General features: G+C 37.7%; 1 protein-coding gene across 1 annotated transcript in view; it reads left to right on the plus strand.

Moving 5' to 3' along the window:
* The window catches only part of LOC136879307 (TBC1 domain family member 13), an 84,349-nt gene that overhangs the window by 41,314 nt on the left and 17,921 nt on the right, over positions 1–25,114 (plus strand). The window contains exons 6-8 of the mRNA XM_067153127.2: positions 4,552–4,750; positions 14,900–15,101; positions 23,352–23,474. Coding sequence (XP_067009228.1) covers positions 4,552–4,750; positions 14,900–15,101; positions 23,352–23,474 — 524 coding nt within the window. The remainder of the gene's footprint in view (positions 1–4,551; positions 4,751–14,899; positions 15,102–23,351; positions 23,475–25,114) is intronic.

Genomic DNA, 25,114 nt, shown 5'->3' on the forward strand with positions numbered 1-25,114 from the left:
GCTTCAGTATAGCTACTCAGTTTCTGACTAACTGCACACACACACACACACACACACACACACACACACACACACACACACACACTCTCACACTCTCTCTCTCTCTCTCTCTCTCTCTCTAAGACTTTTGACCACAACTTTTAAAATAAAACACCTTAATCGAACAGACTCTCACAGGCACCTCTTCCAAGGTAAAATTCAGAGGGGAACTGTCTCGGAGTTTCAAGATCACAACTGGTGTGAGACAAGATCGCCTCTCACCTATTCTCTTCAATCTGGTGTTTGACAAAGTCATAAAGATCTGGGAACTTAGACTGAACAATCTTGGAATCAAACCAGTTACTATTGGAGCCGGAACATGGAAGATCGAGATCAGGAGCCTGGCCTTCGCAGATGACTTTACGATCCTAACCAACAACTCTGAGTATGTTGCAGTTGCTGTTCAATCCCTACACGAGACAGCAGCAAAGACAGGACTACAAATATCATATAAAAAGACCAAGAGTACGCACCCTGGGAAAGCCCCTTTGATGACCATCTATGGAAAGATTGGAAAAGTAAATTGATTCTGGTATCTCGGTGAATGGGTCCACCTCAGTGGTAGAGATGGAACGTCCATCTTAGATGTGCAAACTCAATGCAGCATGCCAACTGTTGCAAAACCCTTACAACAAGAAGTGCATTTCGAAGAACACCGAACTATGCCATTACAAAATTGTTGTCAGACCTCAGTTCTTAGATGCTGCGGAGATCTTACTGATAAACATAAAGGCACCATGGAAGACCTGGAAAAAGCCGAAAGATGTATCCTCCGGAAAATTCATGGGTCAAGAGTGCTCCTGGATGGAACTTGCCAGCTGAAAGCGAACTCTGAACTGTGCCAACAGTTGGAAATGGCTAACACTAGCATGCAACGTATGTGGCTGAAGTTTTACAGGCACCTTCTGAGAATGGACAACAGCAGGCTTACGAAGATCTTTTAACTCATCAAAAGCATGTGGCTGTGTGGAGTTAAAAAAGCTTCCACTGGAATTTCTGATACTGATGTCTCAGACCGCCCTAAATTTAGTAAAATGGTAAACTCGTGGTCTCCTCTGCCAAAGGTTGTTAAATCTCGCAAAACTCTTTTACAAGAAAGAAAGGAAAAACTACCAGCAGGACTCGAGGTATTGGGAACGAAAGTGAGTATCCAAAAAGAACTAGTAGAACCCCAGTGGGCTTAAATCACTTAATAATTATTATTCTATTTTGTATTTGTTCCTGTCATAACCCTGTTCTAATTCAACTTTCCATTCTGATCATCTTTTATTCCACCTGAGTGTATTCTTTTAGCCTATTACACTTCTGTTGCATGTGTGCATGGTAAATATATGTGTTTGTAATTCTGCTCTTCTACATAGATAATATGGGTGTCATTTATTAGTAGAATTAATTTTGGGAAGACACATTTGTCATAGGGGCGTGCTAGCCAATGCATGTAGGATTTTTTAAACGAGTCATTGTGATTCGGATTTCATGTAAAACTGGAGGTCATGTTGCGGTTGCTAAATAAGTCCTATGAAAATCATTTTCACCTTGTTAATTGTTCGTATAATGTAATTCCTAGCTTGCACTACATCACCTTAATTTTAATGTGTAGAAAATGTTAAAGAAAACAAATGAAATTCCTCTATAAGCAACTTACTGTGACATTTACTTTATATTAAAATTGTAAGTTGTGTCACTTGTGCTACATCTGATTGAAGGAAACAGAGATTTAAACTTCATTCCAAAAGTTTTTGGGGAAAGGGCAATAGTAGGACCTCAGGGAGTGGAACTTGGTTTTGGAGCCGATACAGAGTAGGATAGACTCGCAGAGCGAATAATAGATGGTTAAATTTTTTTTTTTTTAAACAATTTATTAATTCTTCACCCTGCAATATGATTATTGGACTCAAATCTGGCATTGAAATTAAAAGTTTGAACGAAATCTTCCTGAATTCTGTTCATGAAAATTAAATGAATATCACTGATTCCAAAGTCTTTCATATGTGAGAAGACGAGGTATTAGATTTCCACCTAAAGTCTTTCTAAATATGAGCACACACTTGTAATTGCAAATTGACATGAGAAATTAAATTTCTGTTAAAAGTTTTCAGTTTTTCAGTTTGTAAACCTTGATGTATAGCACACTTGAAAAGCCTAAAGTCTTTCTATGAGATATGAAAATGAAATTTGAAATTAAATTAATCACTTATGAGAACTCTGAAATATTTGTTCACACGCGGCACTGAAGTTTCCACTGTTCAAAATTAATGAGAAAATTTTAGTCAGTTTGTTACTACTCACTTAATAAAAGAAATGTTGCTACAAATGTTGAAAGATGGACATCTGGAATGTTCCGTGGAGAATCAGGATCGGCGATGTTCCCTTAACACACCATGTTGACGTCCCCGATGAGGTGATGACGGCTGGAACTGGATCGTGTAGAATTGCAGCGCGTTAAGGTGATTTTTCGCACACGAAAAATTCACTTAGTGCGAGTAGTTATCACTGACACTGTCATTTACTGTTGAACACAGTTTATGGCGTAATTGAACTTCAAGACGTTAAATGAATAATCACAGTCCTTCCTGTATGAAATACTATTTAAAGTCGTTACTGAAACGTCCATAATTACACTGTTCACACTTGAAAAGGCAAATCATAGTCTATAATCACAGTCTTTGAACACGGTCATTAAGTCACTAAGGATTATTTTCTGATTATCTTGTTATCATAACGTCATATTACCTCAGAAAAAGTTCTTAGTATTCACCCAGATTACTACTGTAAGTCGTATACTAATATGGCTTGAATAAAGAAATACAGTTCAATACTCGAAAAGAAATGAGTTCTGGTGATTCTACACATTAGTTTCTGTAGAAGTTCAATATCATGAGAAGTAACCTAAGTCTACACGTAATGATATATTCTGTGAACGTTAAATATTTGGTATTTGCACTTCAATAAGTTCACTCGTATTATATTCTCAAATGTCTTTAGAATTAGACTGCAGTCGCGACGCGATGTACTAAATACAGTGCGACGTCTTTTATAATTTTGTCGGCGATATAACTTTGTGTTCCGGAAACGCGACGGCAAGTACTTTCACCGTGACTGCGCTAACATACTGTGCGACACATCTGTGTACTCGTCCTTGTACTGCGCTGCTCTGCCTGTTAGCCTTGACATATATATGCTGGCGCTGGGAGGGGTGGTTTCTCTTGGCCATGTGACCGTGAGTGTATAAATTCCTTAGACTTTAAATTATAACTCAACAACCATGGGATGGATTAATTCGAAATTCACAGGGATTAACTTTTATGACGTCCGCTACGATTCAGCGTTTATCCCGCTGAAATTGGTTAAGGCGTTGAAAAACTTGCGAAAAGAAAATTATTTTCGAGAAATATCTCTAGGGGAGGTGAGCTTCGAGCGACAGGTGACGTCACTTGTCTTCACCTAGTGCACTCGTGAAGTCTGGTACGTGCTGGAACATTCCTTTATTTAAATGTTCGTACGTCGGACGGATATTTTATGCTGGAATAACGTTTCTTTCGATTGATATGGGCCAGGACATAAGCTTTCCTGGTACAGTATGTAATTTTTACCGTACTTCCCACCATGCTACAAACTTGAAATTTGTAGCTTCCATAATATAGAGAACATAAGGAGTGTAAAAATGTACTTCATTAAGGAGGGGGGCTTTGAGAGTGGAAAATATTCATCATGTGTGTAGTGTTAACTTGCAGAATACCTGAGGTAAGTGGTCTACAATACTTCATTCGGTTCTTCATTCTGGGAGATTGCAGGTGGTTTCTTAATGCCATCTAAGTTTGGCGGTTATAAGGCTATAAACTTACTCTTGGACTTGTTGACAGAATAGCCTTGAGATTGGTCTGGTTCCATGGTTGAAAGGTCATCGCCATGGCCTTCGGTTCAGAGGCCCTTGGATTTGATTCACTGCCGGGCCTGGGATTTTAGCTGCATCTGGTTAATTCCTCTGGCTCAAGGGCTAGTTGTTTGTGTTCGTCTTAATACACAAATCTTCATACATTTAGAGTTTAAACAGAAACACACAATAGAGAATACATGTATGGTAGGTAGATTAGTTATTCTTTGCCTTTTCCCAATTAATAGGGGTTGTACTACACATAGGCTAAGCCCTGTTTTACAGCAGATGCCTTTCCTGACGCCAATCCTGTGTGAAAGAATGTATTAATTATTGCAGTTTCCTTTGGTGAATTGTAGGGCAATGTGGTATGTAAATGAAGATGTATATCAAGATGAAAACAAACACCTGGCTTTTGATCTAAGGGAAAAACTTGACAGGGTTAAAATACATGGTCTGGCATTTGAACCTCCTGTTGACCCTGAATAGCTATATAGTTCAGAACTTTAATTGAATTATTAACATTTCCTAATCCATCACTGATCCAAAAATGGTAAACATTTATATTTTGTAAAAGTGGTGGTCTGTTTATTAGTAGATTTGAAAGCCATTATAATTTTTTTTTTCTCTCTCTTCAGATTGCTTTGTCTGTGAAGAAGGCTCAGGAAGACTATGCCCCAATGTGTGAAGGAAGCGAGGCACACTGGGAAGTAGTTGAGAGAATATTGTTTTTGTATGCCAAGCTAAACCCTGGACAAGGATATGTGCAGGGCATGAACGAGATAATTGGACCTATATACTATGCCTTTGCTTGCAACCCTCTTGTTGAGTGGAGAGGTAAGCACACAGTGTCTAACACAATATAATTATTGTGTGTGTACATTAGAGAGTATTGGAGTGGTATATGATAATCCACTCATGGAATGAAAGCCTAACTCTACAAGTTTTCATGACACATACTTCAAGTGCTTAATGCGAGACCCTTTCATCACACATCTAACTTCTAGTTGAGCTCTTTGCACATACAGGTCAGCATGACTAGTGTAATAGATGTAACAGCCACAACTGAAAATTTACTCAATTTATGTTGATTGGGAGGTAGTAATTACTAACACATTCACTACTAGCTTCTCTGACCAGTCTTTTCAAAGCCCTCCCTCACTAAATTATTTTATTTTTATTTGGCAGGTCTGATTCTGGCTAAAATTATTATTAGTTTGGTGAAAAAGTGTGGCACCTCATTAACAACTTGCTCTGCATACAATTTGTCTGATTGCAAACATAGTGGTAACAACAAATTTCACCATTCTTGGTCCAATACTGTCTGTATTGACTACGTCACAACTATATAACTCAAAAGGCTCTTAGTGGGTCAGCCCTGTGAGTACTTTATTATATACATAAAAACAATGCTACTTTACATCATTCGTACATGTTTTTAGAAATTGACCTTTTCTCTTCATCAGCGATCAAATTATTAAGACATCCATACAAAGTCCTGAAACAACTTACAGCGATCAGCACTTATTATACGTTGAAAATTAGCTTAAAATATTATAATCCTATTATTATCTGGGTGTTATTGTCCCAAGTTGCTATAACGTCCTTCTAGAAGTTATGTTATGCGACACAAACACCAAAGAAGTTTTGATATCTGATACAGACACCAGTGAAATGGTCTTTGGGAATTCAGGTGACTTGACATATGTTTAACATTATTGATTATTGCAAATATTTGTCTTTGTTGGCTTGCTATGAAATTAAAAAATAACTCTCAATGTTCAGTATATACGTGTGGCTGTCTGTGTCTTATAATGCTAAGAAATTTAATATTGGTCTGATCACCAACAGCATAAAAGCACCAAAACAGATTCATGCTATCTATACTACCGGGCGAGTTGGCCGTGCGCATAGAGGCGCGCGGCTGTGAGCTTGCATCCGGGAGATAGTAGGTTCGAATCCCGCTATCGGCAGCCCTGAAAATGGTTTTCCGTGCTTTCCCATTTTCACACCAGGCAAATGCTGGGGCTGTACCTTAATTAAGGCCACGGCCGCTTCCTTCCAACTCCTAGGCCTTTCCTATCCCATCGTCGCCATAAGACCTATCAGTGTCGGCGCGACGTAAAGCCCCTAGCTATCTATACTAATATTATACTGTAGTTTTTTTGTATATGGAGGCTGATCCTGGAAACCACAGAAATGATTTCAGTCATTCTTTCACCATTAGAAGGCTTACTTCTCCCAATTATTATAGGTTTCAGCAATAGTAGAACAAGCCTCAGATCATGAGGAGGCACATTTCACAAATTCATGTTAGAAATTTCTCCCTTTTCTATACTGCTTAATTCTCCTTTAGCAATAAAATTTTAAGTTCTTCTTGACGTATTTTCCTTGCTCCGTCCTCTTTTAATTTCCTTACCTTTATTTCTCTTCCTCTTGTCTCTTATAACTAATATGTTTTAGTTTATGATCTGTCGAGCAAGTTGGCTGTGCGGTTAGGGGCACGCAGCTATGAACTTGTATTTGGGGGATAATGAGTTCGAACCCCACTGTAAGCAGCCCTGAAGATGGCTTTCAATGGTTTCCCATTTTCACCAGGCTGTACCTTAATTAAGGCCACAACCATTTCCTTCCCACTCCTAGCCCTCTTATATCCCATCATCACCATAACTATCTCTGTCAGCGTGATGAAGAACTTGTAGGTCAGGATCTCCTTAAATCCTCTCTTGGTCGTGACGTCATCTAGCTGCCTGAGGTTCTCCCTCTCCATTAAAATTACATTGATCAAAGTTTCAGTCTTTCTTTCTCCCCATCCATACCTGGCTGTTCTTCTTTTTGAACCACATATTTCTCACAATTAGACCATTTCTGATACAAAAGTTAATTAGAAGACCTAAGAAAGTAAATGAGAAGATCTTCTGCATCACTGTTTACATATCTTCTCTATCTGTTCATACATGGGCAGTCATGTCTCCCATTATTACCACTTCCTTGTCTTACGTGCGCTGCTCCAGTTCCTCCATAAAACATTCTAGACACTTTTCTGTTACTCATAATATAATTCTTTCATCGTCATCCATCATTTTCCCATTTTCAGCCGACACCGGGTGTTAACAAATATGATTCCTCTCCACTTTGTTCTGTCATTCCACCATTCTTCTTCCGACACGATGTTCCAATCCATGTTTCGTTTTGTAATGGTACTCTTCACCAAGTCCATCCACTGCATTCTTGGTCTTCCTCGTCGTCTCTTCCCTGTCGTCCATCCTTCCAGTAGTAGTCTTACTTCATTCATCCATTTGACATGTCCAAACCATTTCAATCTGTTTTGCTCCAGTTTGTCCTTTAATTTTTGTACTCCCATTTCTTTCCGTATATCTTTCTTTTCTTACTCTGTCTCTCCTCGTTTTTTACACCATACTTCTCAAAAATTTCATTTCAGCTGCTTGTACTCTGTTCTCCTCCCTCTGAGTCATTGTCCTAGTTTCTGCTGCATATGTCATTATAGGAACATAATAAGCTTTATACATACATCGGTATATCCTTGTTCCATACTAGTCCTCTCACCTGTTGATAGTAAGCACTCCCCAGTTGTATTCTTCTGTTAATTTCCAAATCTAAGCTTCCATCTTCAGACAGTACACTTCCCAAGTACCGTATTTACCTGAATAATCCCCGCTGTAGAATAATGCCTGCACCCTCATTTTAGGAAGGCTCATTTTGAAAAAAAATGAAATGAACTAAAATTTATTCCATCGAAAGAGTAACGTAGGCATAAACAAACATTTCGTATCACTCTGCGAGGTCCACGTGGTCGTTATGCCAATATGAACATGTAAATTTACGGATATAACTGCTTTGCCTGAGATGATAAAAATACATTTTCACTGCTATAAAATATATGGTATTTTCCATGAAATTGAGCAGGTATGTGACAGGTATTTCATTAATCTGAAATTGCAATAGGCTCTATTCCCTGTAGATGGGAAGATTCGTTGTCTCTTGCATCACTAGAATCCTCTCCTAAATTACTTACAAGTTTATCACACTCCATGTCTAAAACACTTCTCACATGTGGTCTCTTTTTACTGGACAGTAACACGACCGGTGGTGGATAATTCTTTTCGTGAAATGTAAACACTTGAAATAGACACACTGGCGAAATCTGATGTTAGTTTTGCTGTACAGTAAAACCTCTTTAATTTGAAGCCTTTGTAATACAGAAATCGGACTTCCAATTACGTGATTTCGAATTAACAGCCATCTTGTAATTCAGAAATGCCGACCCTCACCAGTTTTTGCGGATTCTGCTTTTCCGCGTTCTGCCTGCCATGTGATATTGTGGCGTTCCTTAAAACGCTGAATACAAAAGAATTGTGATTTCACTCTATTTTCAACTATGAAACACACTGTAGATACACCGAAATGAGTGAAAGTGTGGAAAGCTACCCCTGCACGTTCCAGAAGACGCGTTCTATCGTCACGCGGAGAAATTTTGAATTTAAATTACTCTGTAAAATACGGTACTATTTTTAACAAAAATGTAAAGTCAGTTTAGAATTAAAAGTCTCAATTGTTTTCCGTTTAAATATGACATAAGGGGACAGTTTTCTTCCATCGATGGTTGCACAGAGCATAACTGTACACTCGGCATCGAAAACTAGGTGAGCCAGGACCGTGTTGGCAACCTTGATGCATAAAAGCCTGCACCCCTATTTCGTGCCTCAAAATTAGAAATTAAAAAAAAAAAAAATGTGGGGATTATTCGCGTAAATACGGTAATTGAAGTGTTTTACTACTTCTAATTTCTTATCTCCCACTTTGATCATTCCTTTTCCTTCTTTCTCGCCTCTACTCATCACCACTGTTTTACTCTTCTCCACATTTATCTTCAATCCCCATTTTTCAATATTTTTATTTATTGCGTCTAACTGTTCTTGAACCTCCACTTCATCCTCACCCAGTGGCGGCTCGTTTGGGAGGCGCTAAGGCGCGCGCCCCCCATGGAGTTCCGTAAAATTAGGGAATTTTAATCTTAAATGTTAACAAGCGAAATATTTTACTATTATTATCAAGGGCGCGAGTTGTACTGAACTGCGGCCCGATGCGCTGCTGGCCCGGCGCAGGAGGGCGCTCTCTCATAGCGGACCAAATACTTCGAGTCTCGCTCGACTGGCCTTGAAGGAGCCAATCAGAGGCACAGTAGAGATGTGCTGTTCTAACGGAGATTCCGGCGCGTTTCTGCCGCGGCCCATGGTTGCAGCCAACCTACCCGAAACATTGCTGATTTGATTTCTATTTAGTAGGGGTCAGTTTGTGCCATTTCTCTCCTAAAACTAGGAACTATTTTACTGAGGCACTTACCTGAGTTAAATGTGCCGGTATATATTTAAAATAGTCTTGTAATCTTTAGGACTATTAACTAACGAAACGAGTAACGACCGTAACTACTGTCTCCTTGCACTTGACTCATGTTGGCCATACTCACTGGAGAGCGCGATGTTTAGCTTTGTGTTGATGAATGATCTCGTGAGGTGACTGTGACAAGGTGAAATTAGGAGAAAGGTTGTGATTTATATGTAGGCGTAGTGTTATGTTTGCACTTCGTACAGTATGATTACCATCAAACATATTAAAGAACTAACGTTTTCTTCTCTTTCTATCGAGAGGAAAGTCGAACTGAAGGAGTGTGGTAGGCCGACACCAGACTTCTCGTTGAAAAGACCGGAGACCAAGGAAAATGAAAATAGGGCTTTCCAAAGACAAATTAATTCACCTGACGTATATAACAAGAATGCGCGGATGTGTGGAAGTGATCTCAGAAACCTTTTACTGCATTCCAATTCGATCGTGGACAAGAACAGGCAAATGTTAATAATAATAATAATAATAATACAACAAACAAAAGCGGACATGAAGAACGCAGAAATTCAACCCGAAGACATTTTGAATCGAAACATATATAGAAAGAAAATTGACACGTGGGAAGTTACTCCAGAGAATGAAGTACCAAAAAGAGCAGGTACCAAGTGGACGTAAGAAAGGAAGAGGATCTTTAGTCAACAGATGAAAGCATATCATAAATAAAGCTCCGTGTGTTCTAAAAGGGACCATTCACGCATAATAATAATAATAATAATAATAATAATAATAATAATAATAATAATACAAACAAAAGCGGACATGAAGAACGCACAAATTCAACCCGAAGACATTTTGAATCGAAACATATATAGAAAGAAAATTGACACGTGGGAAGTTACTCCAGAGAATGAAGTACCAAAAAGAGCAGGTACCAAGTGGACGTAAGAAAGGAAGAGGATCTTTAGTCAACAGATGAAAGCATATCATAAATAAAGCTTCGTGTGTTCCAAAAGGGACCATTCACGCATAATAATAATAATAATAATAATAATAATAATAATAATAATAATAATAATAATAATAATAATAATAATTGCATATGCATTGCACCGTATAGTGTTCGAAGTGTGTATCTTGATGACAAGGTTTGAAGAACTTGAGATATATTATGGAATTATGAAACTAAGGCGCGCCCCCCACTGCTGATATCCACGAGCCGCCACTGTCCTCACCGCAAATCACCACATGATCTTTTTTTTTTTTTTTGCTAGAGGCTTAATGTCGCACCGACACAGATAGGTCTTATGGCGACGATGGGATAGGAAAGGCCTAGGAGTTGGAAGGAAGCGGCCGTGGCCTTAATTAAGGTACAGCCCCAGCATTTGCCTGGTGTGAAAATGGGAAACCACGGAAAACCATCTTCAGGGCTGCCGATAGTGGGATTCGAACCTACTATCTCCCGGATGCAAGCTCACAGCTACGCGCCTCTACGCGCACGGCCAACTCGCCCGGTACCACATGATCTGCACATCATCTTCTTCCTACTGTAATCTTTCATTGCTGCCTTCATGATGTCATCCATCACCATTAAGAACAGTAAGGGTGACAACACACTTCCTTGTTTTAGTCCATTCTCAATTCATAACCATTCTGATGCCTCAACTGTACTCTTCACACTACTGTAGCAATCTTTGTACATTTCATTTATCATGTTTCTCAATTCCTTGTCAATCCCTCTGTTTATTAGGCATTCCCAAACTTTTGTTCTAGGGATGCTATCATACGCCTTCTTCAAATCGATAAAGGTCATTATTATATCCTTCCCACATTCCCAACTTTTTTCCATATTTTGTCTCGGGTTGAAAATGGGTTCCACTGTTGACCTGCCTCCTCTAAATCCAAATTGTTCTTCTATTTGGCTTTTTACCTTTACTCTAATTCTTTTTTCTAGTATTCTTTCCATTACTTTGGCAATATGTGAGATGATTGAGATTTCTCGGTAGTTACCACATATCTTCCTATCTCCTTTCTTGAATATTGGTAATATTATTCCCTTTTTCCAGTCTTCAGGAACTTTCTTCTCTCTCCACACACATGTGTGAAGTCTGTATGTTCATTGCAATCCCACTGGTCCTGCTGCTTTGATCATTTCTATTGACACTTCATCTACAGCTTTTCCCATCTTCATTTTACTAACTGCCCATTCCACTTCAGCCATAGTAATGTCTGATTCTTCTTTTATTTTATCCTCCTCAAGTTCGTTTGCTTGTGAAATTTCTCCACTTATCTGATGTCTCACCTTTAGTAGCTTGCTGAAATATTCTTTCCATCTGTTCGTATAATTCCTTAAGGTACACAAAAGTTGTGGGAGTTTGGTACGTCATATGACCTTAAGAGATGGTTCATTCTTAAGATTATAATTCCAGGTGCTGGGTTGAGTAGTTTTGTGCTTAAATTGATGGGTTCAGTTCTGGTTCAGTCCAGTGGTATTTGGAGGTGCTCACATGCATCAACCTTGTGTTCGTAGGATGACTGGCATATAAAAGAACCCCTGTGGGGTAAATCCAGGACATAAAACAAATGTCATAATTATAATTCCAGGACCTTGGAAAAATAAAATTGTTCCACTAAGTACCGTATCATGTTTCTGTAAATAAATACAAATAGTGTATTAAACACTGAGCGTATTTCCAAGGTTGATGCCGAAGAAAGTGTAAGTGCCACTGCTAAAGACACAAATAAATAATAAAATGAAAACTGATTCAGTATGTTACGGTTGTTTGGGTCAGTCCATAGAATGGTTTGATGCAGCTATCCATGTAAATGAATTTTCACCAAATTAATTAAATAGTACGAAATATCATAATCCCCTAGATACATTTTAGATGCTCAGTTTTACTCTTAATTCATCCTTGGCTTTAAAATTCTTAGGTTTCTCTTTTGTCTCCTGCTCCTTGATAGTATAGTGTATGTTTATGAAGTCTTCTCTTCCTTGTTAGTATAGTGTGTGTTTATGAAATGTTAAAAGTATTATTGTAACCTCCTAGATGTTTAGTTTTTAATCTTATTCTTATATCCTCAGTAGGAAAATGTATCTTACGCTTTTTATGTATTCTTTTGTTAGATTTTGTATGTTAGGTGTTACATTTAAGTTAAAGTGGCAGTTAGTTACAGCCAAAGGGACCTCTGGTCCTACTTGTAATTAACTTTAAATAAATATATTTCTATTTCTATTTCATGCCACCCTATCCTGTGGTAACCTTTTCATTTCTACATAACAACTCCTACATCCACTCTAATCTGTTTGTCATATTCATACCTTGGTCTACCAGTGCCATTTTTACTCCCTACACTTCCCTCAAACACTAACTGAACAAGACCTGGGTGCCTTAAGATGTGCCCTATCATTCTGTCCCTTCCTCTAGTCAAATTTTTCCAGATTGTTCTCCTCTCACCATTTCGAATCAGTATCTCTTGATTTGTGATTCGATCTACCCATGTCACCTTTAGCATTCCTCTGTAACACCACATTTCAAAAGCTTCTATTCTCTTTCTTCCTTAGCTAGTTATCCTCCATGTTTCACTTCCATACAATGCCACGCTCCAGGCAAAAGTCTTCAAAAACGTCTTTCTATTTCCTATAACAATGTTTGAAGTGAGCAAATTTATTTTCTTAAGAAAGGCCTTCCTTGCTTGTGCTAGTCTGCATTTTATGTCCTCCTTACTTCTGCCATGATTAGTTATTATACTATCGTTGTAACAATATTCATCTGCTTCCTTTAAGACTTCATTTCCTAAGCTAATATTTCCTGCATCACCGGACTCCATTCAACTTCTACTCCATTATCTTTCTTTCGGCGTTATTTATTTTCATTTTGTACTCCCTGTCCAGCCCCATGACTAAATGGTTAGAGTGCTGGCCTTTGGTTTTAGTCCTGGCAGGGTCAGGAATTTTAACCATAATTCGTTAATTCCTCTGGCACGGAGGCTGGGTGAATGTGTCGACTTCATCATTTCATCCTCATCGCGATTTGCAGGGCGTGTGCGGGCGTCAAATCAAAAGACCTGCATCTGGCAAGCCAAACTTGTACTCGGACACTCCCGGCACTAAAAGCTGTACACTATTTCAGTTTTTACTCCTTCTCTAATACTGTGTCCATACCATTCAGCAGTTTCTCCAGGACTGCTGCAGATTCAGATAGAATAACTGTATCATTGGCAAATCTCAGAGTTCTGATTTCCTGTCCTTGGATTGTGATTCCTTTTCTGAATTCCTCTGTTTTTCCTTTATCGCCTGTTCTGTGTAAACATTGAAAACAAGAGGGGACAAACTGCAGTCTTGCCTTGCTCATTTCTGGATTGCTGCTGCTTTTTCTTAGTCTTTGATTCATATCACTGCAGACTGTTTTTTGTACAGATCCCAATCACCTTCAGAATCTCAAATACCTTGGTCGAATCAGTATTAGCGAATGCTTCCTGTGTTCCTACATTTCTCCTAAAGCCTAAATAATCTTCTCCCAACTCAGCTTCAACTTGCTTTTCCATTCAGTACGTGTTAAAATATTGCAAGTGTGAGGTACTAAACTAATGGTGCAGTAGTTTCCACATTTGTCGGCACCTGACTTCTTGGGAATAGGTATAACAACATTCTGTGCAAAATCGGATGGCACTTCTCCTATATGATGCATCTTACCATCTTGCACACTAAGTGGAATCACCTCCCGTCCTGGTTTCTTGTAAGGCAGTCAGTAATTCTGAGGGCGTGTCATCAGTTCCAGGTGCCTTGTTTCTATTTAGGTCTCTCAAGCCCCTTTTGAATTCTGACCTCAAAATTGTGTCTCCGATTTCTTCAGCATCAACAGTTTCTTCTCGTTCTAGAAGCTTATCATCTACTTCTTTCCCTTGATACAATTGTTTAATATGTTCCTGCCTACAACCTTCAACATCCTTGCTCTTCTCTTTCAGCCATTCTTTCTTAACTGACCTGCACTTTCTATCTGCTTCATTCTTTAATCATGTGTATTCTTTCAGTATATCAGTTCAGAATATTTTTAAACACAAGTACTGAGTTGTATGCACTGAGCTAATGCTGCTTCTAATTTTAATTTAATCTTTTGGGTGGAGGCGTTGAGACAGTCGAGCAGGAGGGAGAATCATGAGATCATGTGATGACTGGTAGGTTCGAATCAGTGTGGCCGTTGGCCGCTCTTTTCCCTTAGAGCTTCCAGCATATTCAAACGTAGTTGGATTTACTCATTGACACCTGTATGTGGTGTTCGGTCAGGTGAGGGTTCTAACATATGTACAAGTAATTATTAATTAAAGGAGAGAGCATGACCAAGATGGTGATACAGTATATACAACGAACATTGTATACACAGAAATACTGTTAACAGAATGATTCAGCCACCTAGGCTGCTTTTCTGACCATTGAGGAACAAGACTTAATAAATTGGTTTCTCACTTCATTGAAATGTAAACATTGTAATTAAATTAGAGCTATTGCCCCCACAGGCCATTTGTTTTGAATTAATTTATCATGGATTTAGGCAAATAAACTATGAATACTGTGAAATCTTCCCTTGAGTGAAGTTTATTTATTTTTAGTAACTTTATTTCCAGAACATGCTGAGGCGGACTGTTTCTTCTGCTTCACAAATTTAATGGGTGAAATTCGGGACTTCTTTATCAAGTCTCTGGATGAATCTGAATGTGGAATCAGTGGTATGATGAGTCGGCTTGGTGAACAGTTGAAGTCTAGTGACTGGCAGGTCTGGCAGAGACTGCAGGTTCTAGAACTCTGTCCTCAGTATTACAGTTTCAGGTATCATCTCTTAGCATCTATGTTTAAGTATTAAAATATATTTCCCTCTTTTCAGATGTTCCATACAGAAAATGTCTTAACTCAGACAGATAAATAATCCTACTCAGTATTTGACTGCATATTTTATAATGACCCTTTGTTGCTTAGGTAGTTAGATGCCAACACTTTACTGCTGCAGCCTTGATTGAGGACTTCGTGATTCCATGTGAAACTTGTGCTGGGAAAAACATGAGTACGACAGGTTTTAGCGAGGATCTTTGGTTTACTGTCAGTTTCATTCCATGAATAAAATTTTTGTTCTATATATACATTATGATTAGATCATTTAAACTGAAGCCTTTCCATATTACATAAACGTAGAGACAGTAGGTTCAATTACGCTTTATCATGTGAGTGGTATGAAACTTGGCATCTATTTTATGGTTATGTTAACATAGATGCTGGGCTAAATGGTATTACAATATTTAGAAGAGATAGAGGTTCAAATAGTTTCTTGCTGGTATTTTGAAAATGGTGTATAGAAATGCTTCAGACAGAGTTTTTAAATTTAATTTTGAACATGGAAAAGTCCGTTAGAGGGTAAGGTTATTCAAGAAGGTCGGAAGAATGTTCGTGACGACCCACAATATAGAAGGCCATCTTGACAGCGATGGTATTGTACATGAGGTTGACCGCCCTTTGTGCAAACAGACTGTTCACATTATCCTCTGTGCCACTTTGCTTTCCACATGTTTCAAGGTCAGTTCTCTAGAGAATTGCATCAGAAAAGTTGGAGTATGGGAAGTTGTGCAATTGATGGGCTCCAAACATTCTGACCGAGGAACACAAAATGAAGACGTGTTAGTGCCTTTGACATTTTTTACCTGGTACCTACCATGGCGATTTTCGTGGAGGGCATTGGTCAGCTGTTTCATCTTACCAGTTTGTATTAGATTGTTTATGTTGAACGTTGCCAAAAATGTCTGAGTGTCAGCTTTTGTGACTGTTCAGTATTTCCAAGACGCTCCAACTAATCTTTAGCATGATGTTACATCCCCCCCAGAATCCAAACGGGATGCATGCGTCGCTTGTCGGCGACAGTGGATTTCTTTGAAAAGTTGTCACCTGGGGTATTAACTTCATGTCTTTGTTTCGCCATCATGCTTGAGAAGCTTAGCTTAGCTGGGAGCAGATTGCTCATTCTGAATACAACCAAGGTTGTTAGCCCTGGAGGGCCTCAAGATGTTCTCCGGCTGCGGGCAGCATTTCCTCCTAACCCGAATAGGTATGGTTTCCCGCCAGTACTCAGGTGGCTGATTGCAGTGGTTTCCCACTGGGCAATGGGTTCGCCACATCCCTATGCCAGATATATAATAATAATTATTATTAATTTGTAATGCCCAACTAAGAAGCGCGTTTGAACGTATTAGCTCTTTTTTGGTTTTTCTTCTCTTCCCAATATCTCTTCATCCTCTCGCTGTGTTCCTTTTTACGTTGTTCAGTCCATCCTGTATTTATTCAGGTGGGCTTTACAGAAAATTTGTGTTTGTGAATTAAGATTCTGAATTTTATTCTATCTTGAATGGTTTCTTTATTAATGCCAATTTCATTTAGGTCTTCACTGATTTCTTTCAGCTAATTATTGTGATTTTTCATCCATAGGGCTAAGTTTAAAATTTTCTTTGCGAGCCTGTTATTATCCATTGTATGTAAGTGACCGTATGTATGTTGGGTATTCAGCCCGATGGCTGGTTTGATCCTCATAGCTCTGCCAACAGCTATAATGAAAGCCTAGGCATCACTGACGAGGCATATTAGGGAAATGAGGAGTGAATTAGTTTCCCGTTGCTTTCCCCCACCGAGCCAGAACAGAAGTTGCTATTACATATCAGTCTGCCAAGTCCTCTGAAATGCATGCACCAACCGACCCTGTGAGCGATATTTTTACACCAGTCTTAACAGGGTCTGGCTGCATAAGGAATGGTATTGCTAGCATCGCTCATACCTCGGTCACTATATTGTCAAAGCCATAAATGAGACTGAGACACATCAATGAAAGTAACAAATTTATTCTAGCCCGTACCAGAAAACATAGCGCACTGTACACACTACATCTCGCCAGCAAAATAAATTTGTAATTGTCGTTTCCTGATTGTATCTGTGATTTTTTTCTGTATCTTGATAGATTTCATGTGATTTCTTTTTCATCCAAAGTCTGTTTTTGCACTTTGGTTCGAAGATTTTCCTGAGAATTTTTCTTTCTTGTGTTTCTATCATTATAATAGTTTCAGATGCATAAATTGCTTTTGTTTTAACTACTGTGTTATAATGTTGTAATTTTGCCTTTTTTGATATAGTTCTTTTATTGTATCTTTTCCCAGTAATTTTGTATGCTCTTTGAAGTTTTTCAATTCTCTCATTGTTAGCTTGCTGATTTAACCCTGTTGGTTCAATAATTTCACCTAGATACTTAAGTTTGTCTACTTGAGTGATATTTCCATATTTAGTGATTAATGGTTGATTGTTGAAACGTGATTTAGTCCCTTCCATATATTTTGTCTTTTCATAAGAAATTTGGAGTCCTGTTTTGGCTGCTATTTCATGGAGTTTTTCTCAGACTGGATTGCTTCCTGTCTGTTAGGCAAGTGAGGTGAATTTTGGTTTGGATACGTCTACCAATATGTTTTTATACCTTTAGTTTCATTTTGCCAAATCCTAATAACTTTTTCCAGAACTAAGTTAAACAGTAAGGGAGATAATCCATCCCCTTGTCTGACTCCTGTTTTGATTTCAAAAGGTTCAGAAATTTCACCTAAAAATTTTAGTTGCGATGTTGTGTCGGTCAATGTTTGCTTGATCAATTCTCTTGTTTTCTTCCAACTTGGAATTCCTCTAGCACGTTAAACACTGTCTGTCAGTCTATGGAGTCGTATGCCTTTTTCAAGTCAATTAATGTGACTACTGTTTGTCTGGTTTTTCGAATTTGAAGAATGGTTTTAAGGTTGAAAATTTGCTCTGCACACTATCTCCCTTTTCAAAATCCTGCCTGGTATTCACCAGTTAAGTGCTCTGTTCTTCCAACATATTAAGCAGGGCTTTAAAGAGAATTTTATAAATGATCGACAGTAGAGAAATTTCTCTGTAGTTGTCCATAACTGATTTGTCTTCTTTCTTATGAAGTGGGCAAACTAATGCACACTCCCATTCTTTGGGGATTTTGTCAGTATGCCAGACGTTCTCTAATATTTTGTGGAAGATCAGTGCCAACTTGTTGCCACCTAATTTCAACATTTCTGCATTTATATTTATTATTATTATTATTATTATTATTATTATTATTATTATTATTATTATTATTATTATGGGGGATACTGTGGTTTACAGAGGTGAAAGAAGGTGCGAAAATTGAAAGATTGATTTAAAACTTTAAAATTGGCAGTTTTATTTCTTTCCCCTTATTTCTTCCCTCTTTTCAGATGTTAACTTTAAAAAAAAACAATTCGCTAAGCGAATAGCAAAATCTCAGATACAACAATGATCTTGATAAGTAATATTATGAATTCATAGAACAATTAAACAATGTTAATTAACAATACGAGCTTGAAGCTCCAACCTTGCCAGTGTGACGAGTGACCACTGCTCCATTCAGTAATATCTCTTACAAAAGCACCTTTGATCCACAAAATTATCTAGGAGACAACTCTCCGAACATTATAACATATCAGTCTTCCAAAGACACCGTTCAACCTTTTCATTAATAAGAAGAGCATCTTTGCTCTATAAATTTACACTTAGGAATCTATTTCCAAAAATTCAAAAATTTCCAGGCCTATCAAAGGCACAACCTACATTTTACAAAATTTCACTGTCATAATTGCTCAACAGTCTGGTATCTTTAACATGAAAAGGAATGACATTGATTGTAACAGGGGTAGCACGTACCCATTCTACAAGGGCTTTGGCAAAAATAAAAGGTTAACTCACTGGCCCAAAAATCAAAATGGAAAGGAGGCGATCTCTTGCACTCCGAGAAATTTACATTAAATGCATAAAGAAAACCCTAGTTTGGTTTGTGGCCCGATGTTACAGAGGCTAAGCCTATAATATGGAAGTGACTAGATGGAGAGATTATTTAAGTTATGGAAATTACAACATAGAAAAGGTTACAAAATCATAGTCACCTCAAAAGCCAGTTGAAAGGGAATTCGAGAGAGTACCTCTTTCTCTATTCCCATATTTTGGTTATGTTTTTCCGACTAGTTTGAAATTTACATTTAAAGTGTGAAATTTACACTGGAGAAAAGAAAAGTTACATTACTAAGACTGGAAACCTTTCCCTCGAGCTAGTTTTCGAAGACTATCACATGGTTATACCAAATCTGCCATTACCTTGAGCTGGTAGACGTTCTGAAGAAGGACGAGGCACCCCCGCCTCCTTTATAAACACACTAAACTGGAGCGATCACTAAGACAAATTGGTCCTGAAAGTGCCAGCTTTTATAGTAGAGGAGAAAGTTCCAGAAAACTCTGGGCTAAGGCCCGACACCCCCCCCAATTCTGATTGGATAAATAAATTAAATAAATAAATGGGTACCAGAAAATTTTGATTGAATGAGAAATAAATATACAAATTTTTTCATCGGCTAACATCTTAAGTTGGCGATAAGAGATAGATGTGTTGTAAACTTTAACACACCAGAAACAAAGTAAAAACCATTCAGTTTAGGAAACCTTAACGTACGAAATTCATCTAGAATTGTAATAGTTCATCTTTACATCAGAGGGCACTGACATAAGTTTATAGTAGCGACACCTGTTGAGAAATGTTCAAACTTCTTGCACTAGTCATTTGAAGTTTTATGTTTTAGATGGCATTCTCCAAAGTGCTTAATTTAAATGCACGGGGCGGGTGTACCTCCGGTACGATTCTTCTTCTTCTTCTTCTTTGTTTAGGCCTACGATGGACCACGTGGTTCTTAACTCTGGTACCGAGCTTGATAGCTGCAGTCGCTTAAGTGCGGCCAGTATCCAGTAATCGGGAGATAGTGGGTTCGAGCCCCACTGTCGGCAGCCCTGAAGATGGTTTTCCGTGGTTTCCCATTTTCACACCAGGCAAATGCCGGGGCTGTACCTTAATTAAGGCCACGGCCGCTTCCTTCCCATTCCTAGACCTTTCCTGTCCCATCGTCGCCATAAGACCTATCTGTGTCGGTGCGACGTAAAGCAAATAGCTTAACTCTGGTGAGCTCTTTTCGTCCTCTTAGCCCAGTATTCCTTCATTCTAGCGCTATGGATGTCTTTTCTTTCTCGAGTCCATTTCACTCCTACTCCTGGACACAGTGATTTAGTTGTTAGTGACTGGAGAGAGTCAGATGTCTTGACTAACTTTCTGAATTTATCTCGGTTGTAAATGTCAATGTGATCAATGTTTAGGTATTGTAGATCCTTCTGCACTAAATTCGTCCATTTGGCATTTGTTGCTTACCCTCTAGATACAGTGTTGAAGATTCTTGAAGTGAGTCTCTGGCTGTCGATCCTGACTACATGACCATAGAACATTAGTCTTCTCTTCCTCATAGCTGTTGTAATGCTCTCTAATTTACTGTACAGTTCCTTGTTGTGCCTGATTCTGTAGCCATCTCCTTCTTTAATGGGACCCATAATCCTTCTGAAGATCTTTCGCTCTTTCAGTTCCAGTTTTCTGAGTTGTCCTTTCCAGGTCATGGTTAGGCATTCTGAGGCGTACAGTACAGATGGTCTTACTATGGTGTTGTAGTGTCTAAGTTTAAGATTCAAGGAGAGGGATTTAGACTTGGATATGTTCTTACAAAGATGATAAGCTCTTTCTAATTTAGTGCATCTACTCTTCATTGCAAGATTCTCATTAACATTTGGGGTTATCCATTCTCCAAGATATTTGAATGAATTGGCCTTGTGTATTATTTTGTCTCACAAAGAAATGAAGTTGGGTGCTTCTCTGATGTTGGTCAGAAATTCTGTTTTATTGACAGCGATCTTTAGCCCTACTTTAGCTGCTATGCGTTCTAGGGAGGATAGCTGGTACGTAGCTTCTTCCATACTTGAAGCTAAGAGTGTGAGGTCATCTGCGAAGGCTATGCAAGTAACTGTTAACTTGTCTTTTTTGTAGCCGATTTTTAATCCAGAGTTGTCAGCTAATGTGTTCGCCCATTCCCGAATGACCTTCTCCAGCAGACAGTTAAACAGGATAGGGGACAAATCATCTCCTTGTCTAACACCTGTTTTGATCTTGAAGCTTTTTGACAGTACCCCTCTGAATTTGACTTTGGACATGGTGTTCATTAGAGTAGCCTTCACAAGATTCAAAGTCTTCTTATCCAGTCCCATTTCGGTCAACGTCTCAAAGAGGGACTGTCTGTCTACCGAGTCATAAGCCTTCTGGATGTCAACGAAAATTGCTACATACGGTGAGGTGCTGAGGTTTTCGTAGGTAAAGATAGTTTTGAGGTTCAGAATCTGCTCTGTACATGATCTTGACTTCCTAAATCCAGCTTGGTACTCTCTTGTTAGGGTCTAACTTGTCTCCTTTCTTGTGCAGCGGGTGGATGATAGCTGAAGTCCAATCCCTTGGTAGTGTTTCTGTTGTCCCGATGTCAGTTATGATTCTGTGGATACTGTCAATTGACTCTTCATCTGCATGTTTCCATAATTCTGCAATGATGCCATCTTCGCCTGCTGCTGTGTTAGATTAGTATTATTAATTTTTTTTTTTTTGAAAGATACTAGCTGTTTGTAATGCACATTTGTGTTCAATACTTTCAAATACAATACTACAACACTGCCATCTGTGTGCATACCCCATTTTGATGCTGGCATTGAAATGCACATTACCTTGGCCTTCCAGCGCACATCATGGATTCCTTGTTATTGGACTATATAACACAGTTGCCATGACTAATGAAACAGCTCCCATGCTATGTTGTTTGCACCGTGTGTTCTGATATATTTGGGAGTTACTAATTATTAGGGAACAGATTATTATGCGCTAAAAAGCTTGGAAATAAATATTTTGTTATGTACTAAGAAAATGGAAAGATAATGTTGTTTCAACATTACAAAATTTTAAGTACATTTGTTAGAAAAATTCACTCACCAGTCATGTTGAGACAGTGATGGGTTAATATAGTTTAGTACTGCAATGAATAACAAAGACTTTCTAAAATTTTTGCATTGCAAACTAATGTCAACTGTTTTAGAACAATGCATGTTACCAGGTGAAGGACTGTTTGTTACAAGTTTCCTCATGCTGATTCTTCTGGTGTTTTAAAATGTGTGTATTTTGTAAGAAACTTTCTAAGATCTCTACTTTTCAACTTATTTAAAGAATATTAGATGTGGAAAAAAAAAAAAAAAAAAAAAAAGCTTTGTAGAAATCTGCATAGTAATATTCAGAACAGGGAATGTGAAGTGAAAGTTGCTACACATAAAAGAACTTGTCTAGAGGTTGCATGTAAAGCAGCCACTGATGAAAAATTTGAATAAAGAAAAAAATCAAAATCAACTTTCAACCTAATTAGGTCATAAAAATTCAATATTCAAAGAAAAATAACTATGAATTTATAGTAGAATAATTGAAAATATGTATTTATATTTTTTAAGATGTATTTACTACTGGCTAAACACTGCAAGACTTGAGACTGTGGATCAGCATTTACAGATTTCTCACATTTTTTTTTTACATAATAGAATTTTTCTATTACTTGCAAAAATCCTACTAAATTTAGCAAACAAGAATGAACACTTACCTTCACTTTTGTCACTGTCACCATTCTCTTCACTTATGTACCGGTACTATATACAGTAAATGGTTTTAACGAAGCCAACACCAATATTTGAAGAACATTCTATTTGAATGCATTGGCTCATTTCACTTGCAGTTCAGGTCACAGTGCAATATATTTAAGAAATGAATTCAGTCGCATTGTGTTTTTATAAATATATTCAATGTCTGAAATGAGTTTTTGGATTGAAAAAATTGAATAAAGAAAAAATGAAAATCAACTTTCAACCGAATTAGGTCGTAAAAGTTCAATATTTAAAGAAAACTATGAATTTATAGTAGAATAATAGAAAATATGCATTTATATTTTAAAAAGAAGTATTTCCATAAAAATCTGTTCCTTTCTAATTATAAAGGCTTTATCTATCTATCTATCTATCTATCTATCTATCTATCTATCTATCTATGACCAGTCTGATTGTAAGCATGATTGTTCTCGTGTTGTTTTCCAGGTGGCTGACTCTGCTGTTATCTCAAGAATTTCCCCTCCCTGATGTTTTAAGGATATGGGACTCGCTCTTTGCTGATGAAAACCGCTTTGGTTTTCTGATTTATATATGTTGCTCTATGATAATGTAAGTATCAGTTCAAACCAATCTTTTGTCATTAATTGTTAAGAATAAACATTAAATGTATATAATCAGAACATTTGTGGGTTCAATTAGTAGTTTAATCAGACTAAAGTCATTACTGTGCTTTACTATGCTTGCCATAAGCAACTCTGTTGGCCAATATAAGAAACATTTTAGGTTGAAATGTTTTCAGATACAGCCAGGTCTGGACAAATGTGTTTCTTATCAATTTTCTTGTGTCATTATCACATGGTTTCTCAGTTCCTATTATTCAGTCTTTGCACTTACTGAATAGACTTCTTTCTCATCCTTTCACAATATCATCTGCATTGTGTTCATTCTTGTACTTCCATATGCTGCTGTTTTGTCCTGATGATAGCATTCATCTCATTTACGGACAGAAAAGGCTAGAGTTCATTTCCTTGTCTTAGATCACGTTTGATTTCGAACCATCCTGATTTGATCGCTTGTTTGCATTTAAAATACATTGCTTGTACTGTGTTAATTGTTTTATTTACTATCTTATCAGGGATACTGTCATAGGCTTCGAAATTAGTCTATCATTACCATACCATTCACATATTCACAATGTTTCTCCAGATCATTCTAGTTGAAAATAGGCCTGACAGTTAATCATCCACTTCTAAAATCAAACTGTTCCTTATGTATTTGCATTTCCAAATTTTTAAAATTCTTCTTTTTATTTGGACAACTTGATATTTAATTGTAATTTATCTGTATTTTTTATCACATACTTTTTCTTTCTTGGAAACATATATTAAAGTATCAGCCAATCTTCTGAATCCTAGTTCATTTTTCATTCTCTCTTGATCAGTCCCAAAGTTCCAACTAGCTTGATCATTTCTGTTGCAACTTTATCCCTTTTCATAGCTTTCATCTTTTAACTACAAGTCTACCTTTGTCATCGGAATATTTATTTCAATTTTTCTTTTCCTTCCTCTTCTTCCTCTTCTTCCTCTTCATCCATTCCCCTTTTCAGACACATACTACTGGGTATGGTAATGTACCAGAGCTGCTCACTTTATTCTCTCTTTCTACCATTCTTCTTCAATAGCTGTGCTGCTCTCTACTCCTCTTGCTTTGATACTTTCTGCTACAGAATACTTCCATCTCATTCAAGATTGTCCTCCAGCTCTTTCTAGTGATCATTCTCTTTCTTCAGAGTACTCTTGCTTTGCTTCCACGTCATGTGTCCAAATCACCTTGTAGCTTTGCTCGGTTGGTTTTTTTCTTGCAGTTTGCATACGCCTACTATTTTCCATATCTCCTCATTTTATATTCTGTCTCATTTGGTGTTCTGTTGCATATCCTCCCTTTTTTTTCTTTTTTTTATAATCCAACATTTATCAAGCCATAAAAATATATCTCCTGATTTTATTGTTTGTTTGTTTGTTAGTTGGTGCTACCAGTATTATTCCATCTTTGTCTTCCATAAATCTAGTATTATCACTTTCATTTTGTATAAGTCCATATAATGGTTCCTTTTCACAGGTCAGATCATCTCTTATTTATTGACAGTTTCTTGCATTTCTTTTTTCTTTAGCTAACTGCCTTGTATCACATTTCGTTCACTTCACTGTACTATTTTCTCCCTTCTTAGTTTCTTTTGTTTTCATTCTCCC

This window comes from Anabrus simplex, chromosome 8 (genome assembly GCF_040414725.1).
Source record: "Anabrus simplex isolate iqAnaSimp1 chromosome 8, ASM4041472v1, whole genome shotgun sequence".
Classification (NCBI taxonomy): domain Eukaryota; kingdom Metazoa; phylum Arthropoda; class Insecta; order Orthoptera; family Tettigoniidae; genus Anabrus; species Anabrus simplex.